This window comes from Lipotes vexillifer, unplaced genomic scaffold, assembly GCF_000442215.2.
Source record: "Lipotes vexillifer unplaced genomic scaffold, Lipotes_vexillifer_v1.1 scaffold53, whole genome shotgun sequence".
Classification (NCBI taxonomy): Eukaryota; Metazoa; Chordata; class Mammalia; order Artiodactyla; family Lipotidae; genus Lipotes; species Lipotes vexillifer.
In genome coordinates this window covers 4,571,421-4,579,703 of record NW_006791814.1, presented here as the reverse complement: position 1 = coordinate 4,579,703, position 8,283 = coordinate 4,571,421, and the positions used below count along the sequence as shown (strand labels likewise).

General features: G+C 51.9%; 1 protein-coding gene across 1 annotated transcript in view; it reads left to right on the top strand.

Moving 5' to 3' along the window:
• The window catches only part of SDC4 (syndecan 4), an 18,549-nt gene that overhangs the window by 7,841 nt on the left and 2,425 nt on the right, over positions 1 to 8,283 (top strand). The window contains exons 2-4 of the mRNA XM_007464806.1: positions 4,910 to 5,048; positions 6,158 to 6,204; positions 7,028 to 7,226. Of these exons, the coding sequence (XP_007464868.1) occupies positions 4,910 to 5,048; positions 6,158 to 6,204; positions 7,028 to 7,226 (385 nt within the window). The remainder of the gene's footprint in view (positions 1 to 4,909; positions 5,049 to 6,157; positions 6,205 to 7,027; positions 7,227 to 8,283) is intronic.

Here is an 8,283-nt window from a genome sequence, read left to right as displayed (position 1 = left end):
GTTCAGCAGTTAGGGCCCAGGGTACTCGGCATCCCACCTTCCCCCCAAATTTGGCTTGCCCAATTGACCTTCTGGTCTCACCCCCCGAAAGAAGGGTCGAGTGTGTCCCTGACCCCTGGGGGTGGCTTCCTCCCCTGGGGAAGGGCCAGGTGGGGGAAGGCTCGCTTCTCTTTTCCTCCCACCAGTTCACAGTTAAGCAAGCTCTGACCCTGAACTTCTCCCTGGTGTCCCAGCCAAGTTTCTGTTCTTTTGTTTAAGCAATATCACTTTTACCTTTGTTTACTCCCTGACCAGGGGAAGGGGTGCCCCGGAGCCCTGGCCTGGAATTTGTATGCTCTGGGCTGTGGCACTGGGGTGGAGAGGTAAATTGTGGGTGGCAGTGAGAAGTCTGGTTGTGGCTAAGACATGGTCTTGGGAAAGATCTAGGTTTGAATCCCACCTCTGTCGCTTTCTAGCTCTGTGACTTTACATGAATGGCTCAGCTGAAGCTCTCTTTCCGGCAACATGGGTAGAGCACCTTACAAGGCTGTTGTGTGAATAAAAACAGCTCATACGGAGAAAAACCCAGTTTGGTGCCCGGCGTGTCGTGGATACTAGTGCCTGGCCCCATGATTTTCCTGGGTGACTGAAGCTGTAGGAGTTTCTAGTGGGGTTGGTGACTTTTCCTAGCTTCATGCCAGTCGCCTAAGGACTGGATGTGGGTTATATCTGGAGTGAGAGCTGCTGCCCGTGGATTTGCTGAGACCTTTAGGGGCAGCCCAGACCCTAGAAGTGGGAAAGGAAGACAAGTCCAACCCAGGAGCCCAGAGACCTAGGTTCTCTTTTTTTTTTTTTTTTTTTGAATTTTTGAATTTTTATTTATTTTTTATACAGCAGGTTCTTATTAGTTATCCATTTTATACACATTAGTGTATACATGTCAATCCCAATCTCCCAATTCATCCCAACACAACCACCCCCCGCCACTTTCCCCCCTTGGTGTCCATACGTTTGTTCTCTACATCTGTGTCTCTACTTCTGCCCAAGGTTCTGTTTTTTTTTTTAGGGACCTAAGTCCGTTCTGCTTGGGTGACCTTGGCAAAGGCCCTTATCTTTTAATCTGGGTAATGAAGTGAGATGGTTGGGCCTCAGACACCTTCTGTAGGTAGGCATTAGTCTTTACAGCACAGAATAGCGCCTACCCCTCTTATTTTCTATGGAGAGTCTGGGGAAGCATCCAGCATCTCTAAACCTCCAGGCAGCAACCCCAGGTGCCCACCAGCGTCTGCTTATTCAGCTGCCGATTTCTGTTGTGTGTCTATGAGTAGGACAAAGATATAGAGAGACCTGAGGGCCCAGAGAGGATGCCTGTGCGTGCACACACGAGTGACCACACGCTCCCCGGGCAGGGATGAGGTGAGCCATGTGCAGGGTGGAGTCCCTCTCTGGTCAGGGCTCGGCCTGGCTGCTGGGGGGCCTGGTTCTTCAAAGCCACCTCAGACTGAATGGGCCTTGTCTGAAAAGAGGGTGGGGGAAGGGAGGGCTCTTGGCATCCCCCCATCCACACACAGACACAAAAGGGATACTTGCCCACAATCCCAGGGAGTCTGGTTGAGTCTTGCTGGTCTAGTCTTAGGGATTCTGCCCACTTGGGAATTTCCCTCTTGTCAGGGGTCATGGGCAGAGAAGGGGCCACTTCTGTAGTGGGAGAGGATTTAATTTCCTGTGTCCTCCATCAGTATGCCTTAAGAGCTCCTCTTAAGCCCTTTGACTTGCTGTAAGAGGGCACCTGGGCTCATCTAATGCAGCCTTTAGGGATCCCTGCCCATTTATTTATTTGTTTGTTTGTTTATGGTGCACCACACGCCATGCAGGTTCCTTTAGGGATCCCTGTCCGCTTGCTTATTTATTTATTTATTTATTTATGGCACACCACATGGCATGCAGGTTCTTACTTCCCCAACCAGGGATCGAACCCATGCCCCCTACAGTGGAAGCTCGGAGTCCTAACCACTGGACTGCCAGGGAATTCCCAATCCCTGTCCTTTTAGAGCTGAGATAGGTGTCTGATGGGATCTAATCCTGGCTAATTCTGGCCATTCCTGACCTTAAGAAAAGTCATTTATGCTCTCAAGGAACCTGGTATAAAAATGAAGGGTTAGGGGCTTCCCTGGTGGCGCAGTGGTTGAGAGTCCTCCTGCCGATGCAGGGGACACGGGTTCGTGCCCCAGTCTGGGAAAATCCCACATGCCGCGGAGCGGCTGGGCCCGTGAGCCATGGCCGCTGAGCCTGTGCATCCGGAGACTGCTCCGCAACGGGAGAGGCCGCAACAGTGAGAGGCCCACGTACTGCAGAAAAACAAACAAACAAACAAAAACCAACAACAACAAAAAATGAAGGGTTAGGGATGACCCGGTGACCCCAAGATGGCTGAACTAGGAATCAATCTAGTTTTCAGCCTGGGTTTTGCTGCAGACTTGATCTTCATTTCCTGATGTAAAACAGAGCTGTTACCAACCAGTGTGCTGATCCCGTGGGCTGTTTTGAAACACTCCTCAGCACTTTCACCCACTAAAAGAAAGGCAGGATTCATAAATAACCAGTCGTGGCTCCTGGGAATGAGAAGGTAGGGGAAGGTCTCAGCCTGAAACAACACAGTGTTGGGACCCCAGCCCCCATCTTGAGGACTTTGAGCTCTGACTGGTCTCCAGGCCAGATAAGCAAGTGGCCAAAGTACCTTCTTTCCCTCCTGGGCTGGGTTTGACCTCTGCTTGACAGGGCTCCCTCCTAACCGGGGTAGGTGGGCACTCTGTGTATACGTGTGTTCATGCATGTGTTTATCCGTATGTGGCTAAAGGCTCAGGTGACCCATGCCTGGGTTCTGGTCCAGTGTGGACACTTTCTTGCCTGGGTGATCTTGGGGAAGTGACTAATTTTCTGAGCATCTCCCCGCCCCCCGCCTCTTAATACTTCTGCAAATAAGAGCTATGAGGTGGAGCTCATTCACGCTAAGTGCTTAGTCTGGTAAGCCGCCGGGGTCCTGCTGTTTCTGATTCTGGGCCTCAGGGGAATTTGCAGCAGGAGATGGGGGTAGAGCACAGGGACCCCACCCTAGGTACAGGCAGCTTGCGCAACCACGGAGGAGCCTTCCTCCAGTGCTGCCAAACTGAAGCCACAGGCATGGGGCTGTGTGGGGGGCTGGAATTCCAGCGCCGGCAACCCCACAGCTCCTGATTCCTGAGTCATGAAGTCATCCCCCACCAGGGCTTAACCCCTTCTGGCTCCACACCCCCATGTGTACCAAGCATTCAGCAGAGATTCTCGCCTTGGCGGTGGGAGGGGGTTGCCTGCCCACTGCCTTCCTCCCGGCCTGACCCTGCTCCCTTCCGGGAATCCAGCTGCCCTTGACAGGGTGGAAGGGGACCTGATATGATAGTCCGGTTCTGCCCACCTCTCCCCGGAAGCCTGGGCCTCTCCCACAGATGGTAACCTTGTCTTAGGAACGGATGTTCCTTCTCAGGCTCTCCCCTGTATTACTGGCAAGTCTCCGCTGGGTGAAGGACAGCTTGGGCAGTCAGAAGCACACCCTGGCCTCTTTCCTCTCTGAGCTATGTAGCTAACTCACTGTGTGACCTTGGGCAAGTCACTGCTGTGTCGGGGACTCATCTTGCAAACTCTGTGAAATGGGAGGACAGGGGCCTCCCTGGGCTCCAGCTGGTGTTCCTGGTTCTGAGGAGACCTTCCACCCACTGCAGTTAGGGGGTTGGGGAAAAGAGAATGTCTTGGGCAGGGGTGTGTATAGAACGTATTCGAAACCCTGACGCTTCTGGGAAATAATAGGCACTTTAATATTTGAGTTCATTAGTGAAAGAATGAACTTTGCCCAGGGCTGCTGTTCCGTGGGCAGAGGAAGGTTTAGCCCAGAAGCTAGGGGGAAGGGTGGTGCGCATCCCAAATATTTCCCGACTCTCTTGAAGGGGCTTTGTTTTACACTAGCTGAACTTGAGGGGATGGGAGCAGGGTAGCTGATGTTCTGTAGGACTTGGGGAAGGTTCTTCGCCTTCCTGGATCTTTCATACTTTCTTTTTGAAAGCTTCTCAGTGGGGATGGACCTAAGATTCTGCTGTGAACAGCTAGCCCCAATAGGTGGCAGCTGAGTGATACATATGGGTCCTGGAGTGGATGGTCCGTGAGGGCAGAGGCAGGGCTTACTTAGCACACCGCAGAATGACTCTGTGGGAGATGTTTGGAAGGCTGAATACACGAGTGTGCTCATGTGCTCTTGAGTCCCTAGCTCCAGGCAGAGCCCCGACCCGAAGCTGTCCTGGGGTGTGGGTGGGCCAGCCCTGTCTGTCCCAGCCCAGTCTGACTCAGCTGGGAAAGTTGTCCTGGACAGGGCGAGACCAGCACCAGTGGCCCTCTCCCTGCCGTGGGTGAATCAGCTGTGATAGCATCATAGCGCCCTGGAGTGTGGATGGGGACCAGTGGCTCTGAAGGCGGGCAGCCCTATGTGGAGTCCTCACTTCTCCATCTGCTACTCCCGTCACCAAGAGAAAATGATTTAATATCTTTGATACCCAGCTTCCTCAGTTATAAAATGGAGTTAAAGACTGGCCTTTAGAGTTATTAAGAACAGAGCCTGGCATATAGCAAGTGCCTCAGTACAGGGCACCTAAGATATTTATGTTCTGTTTATGACCACCTTTATATTTTTATTAGCTCAGAATGGGAATGGGATTTGTCTAAGGTCACACAGCAAGTTAGGGGCCAGGAGGGGGCCAGGACCCAGGTCTCCAGGCTCTGGCCTGGTCCTCTTCCAGCACCCCAGCTCACCTTCCTGAACGCCCACTTCACTGCCTCTCCAGGGTTCAGGGGCTGCTATAGAGCACTGGGGGGCGACTGGCTGATGTGTCTCCTGTTTTTACCCTAGATCCGAGAAACTGAGGTCATCGACCCCCGAGACCTCCTAGAAGGCCGACACTTTTCCGGAGACTTACCGGACGATGAGGATGTTGGCGTACCTGGGCAGGAGCCCCATGACTTTGAGCTGTCTGGCTCCGGAGATCTGGGTACGGAGGGTGTGGTGGGCAGGCCGGGGCCCAGGGCTGGAGGGAACCCATCCTCTTCCTCCTACAAGGGTGACCCCACCTTGAAGTTGGATTTTCCTATCGTGCCCCTCCCCCTAAAAAGGGGGAAACAGAAGTTGCTGGATCAACCCATCCCTGAGACCCTCTCTGGGCAAATGGTTTGTTGCTTTGAGTTCAATTTTAGTTCTGCGTTTTCTTTGCGCCAGCCCGAACCTGTCCACCTTTGGACAGGGTTGGGTGGGGTGGGTGTGGGGAGGAGGACTGTTGAGTGTTTTTCTTCCTTTGAAAAGGAAAGGGAGCAGCTCAGAAGCCTGGGAGCAAGGTGACGAGAGGTGTGGGTGGGAACGGAGAACAAACCCCCTGCTTCAGAGGGCGTGGGAATAGTGAAGGGGCCCAGACCAGGGGCCGGTAACTCTCCTGGTCTTCTGTAACTTCCTGGCTCTGGCTGCCGGGCTAGACAGAACTGCAAGAAGCATCCCTCCTATGTGTGAGGTGGTGTAATAATTTGAAGTTTGAGCTTTGGAGACACGTAGTCCCGAGTTCAAACTGCCACTCGGTGACCTCTAAGCCTTGGTTTCCTCATCTGTAAGATGGGAATAGAAATGACATTACATCGGTGTCTGTGTTGTGGAATTGGGACTGAGTGAAAGCCCTCGGCATTTACCACACACTCAGGAAATACACGAATATTGCAATTTCTAATATTTACTATTGCAATCTAGATGCTTCTCAAATGAATCCCCTGGAGATCTTGTTAAAATACAGATTTTGATTTAGTGGACCCTGAAATTCTGCATTTCTAACCAGCTATTGGGTGATGCTGTTGGTCCTGGGATCTATATGGAGCAAGAGTTTGGAGCTGACCAAAAACTCTGCCCAGCTACCAGCTCAACATTCCTGTGAAAGAGCCAGGGAGGCAGGTCTCAGGAGCCCCATTTTATAGATGAGATGACTGTGGCTGGGGTGGGAATGATCACCTGCTGGACACTGAACATTTGGGGGCCGATTGTGACTTCGAACTCCCACCAGCCCTGGGTCATTGACCTGGGGGTAACCGACCTCGCATTCACATGGCCTTTCTGTCCTTACAGATGACTCAGAGGACACCCCTATCTTCCCGGAAGTGATCCATCCCTTGGTAAGCAGCTACACACTTTTTTGCCTCTCCTGTTCTTAGTACCTCTTGAGGGGAGCAGAATAAGTGGGAGTCTGACCTCACTCTGCAAGAAGGCTTCTATTTGTGGCCCTGGACTCTTGGGACAGGCACAACTGCGGGTCATGGGCAAGCCATCCTCTCTGCAGGGGTAATCAGTAAGTGATAAACACTTAGATGTGTTTCCAGCCTCTTTTTCGGTGTGCGTTTCTAGGTGTTTCCCAACATTAATATCGAATTTTACATACAGTTCTATGTACTTCGGTTTTCACTTAAAGTGATCATGAGTATTTCCCCATGTAAGTAAATGTTTTTCCTATTCATTTTTATGGCCTGCGTAATCAGAGCTCACCCAGTTTCCCTTATTGATGGAAAAGAGGTTTATGATTTTTTGATCCTTCAATGACAACACTACAGCAAACATCTTTTACACAAATCTCTGATTAGCCCCTTAGGACAGAGTCCCAGAGGCAAAATCGCTGCCTTAATGGAGAAGCTTTTTCTGCAGTTTTGCCAAACCACCCTCCAGAATAGAATAGTAATATTCTATTACTCTAGAATGTTCTAGAACACCTGCTTCCCTGTGCCCTTGGTAACCTTATTCATTCCCCTTTGGGGACAGATTTACTAGAAAAGTTGACAGCATAATTGTTGAGAGGTTGTTGCTGATTTCTGCTCTAGGACCACGTGGTTTGGCCAGCGAGATGCAGGACCCGATTCCTCACCTGGCTGAATGTCCCTGTCCCCTGCCCTGGGTCCCTCCCCAAACCACGCTGAGTGTTGGTCTCTTTTCCTTCCTTCTATCCAGGTGCCTCTAGATAACCACATCCCTGAGAAGACAGGGCTTGGGGGCCGGGTCCCCACCGAACCCAAGGAACTGGAGGAAAATGAGGTCATTCCCAAGAGGATGTCACCCTTTGGTGGGGACGAGGATGTGTCCAACAAGGTGTCCATGTCCAGCACAGCCCAGGGCAGCAACATCTTTGAGAGGACAGAGGTTCTGGCAGGTAAGGTCCCATGCTTCCCACAAGATACCCCGAAGCGGGAGAGGGCTTCAGGTGGGGGCAGAATAGAGCTGCAGGCAGGGATGCCTCTAGCTACCCCTTCCTGACAACCCCTGGGTGCCCTGGGGCCTTGAAGGATGACACTTCCCCAGAGAGGTGACTCTGACTCTGTGTGCAGCCTGTTGCACAGAGAGGAAGAATTACATATCAAGGGCTAAAAAAAAAAATAGATGTTGAGTCATTCACTTGCCATAAATCCTTCTCTTATTTACAAACCACTTTCCCAGCCTGAGTTTAGCACCTGGGGAGTCAATTATTAAAAGTTTAACCTACCTTGAAAACTTCCCCTGAAAGCCCAGAGGCTCCTTTGGGTTGGGCTGTCTTCCCCTCCCCCTGCTGTCACTTGGCAGCCTTGTGACCTAGGCTGAGAAGCTTTCCAGCCTCAATTGATGAAGTGACCCTCAGTTTCCTTGTCTGCAAATGGGTACAGTGCTATCCCCTTGGGTTTCATGACTTCATGAAAAGTAGAATCTAAAATAACTGGGCAAACTGTAAAGGGCTGTTCTGGTTTGTTAGTCTAGTTCACAATAGTAGGTGGCACAGTATAGTATACTAGTAGTAGGTGGCACCCAGGGAAACTTCATGGGCCAGATTAAGAAACAGAGGCCTAGAGAGAGTCCATGTTTGGCGAGAGCTGTAGCGTTCTTGACTGTAATGTGCTGTGTGGCGAAAGCTCTGTCCCGGGTAGAAGCTTCAGGGGTGGCTCTGTGTAGCCCGGCTGTGGGGCCTTCAGCTGGGGTGGTATTTGGCTTCTTCTCTTCTTCCCTGGCAGCTGTGGGGGGTCCCCAAAGCTGGGTGGGGGGCTTTGTCAGAGGGAACTCCCTTTCTGGCCAGGTTCTACAGGCCGAGGGCCAGCCTGGATGAACCAGCCTGGTGAAGGGGCACCCTGGGCCCAGGCTGGGTTTTTCCTGTCTTCTGGCAAGCAGCTGGACCGGCAGCTCCGAGGAAGCTGGAGGTACAGGGAAAGAGCCCTGTGCGCTGCCTGCCACCAGGACAGATA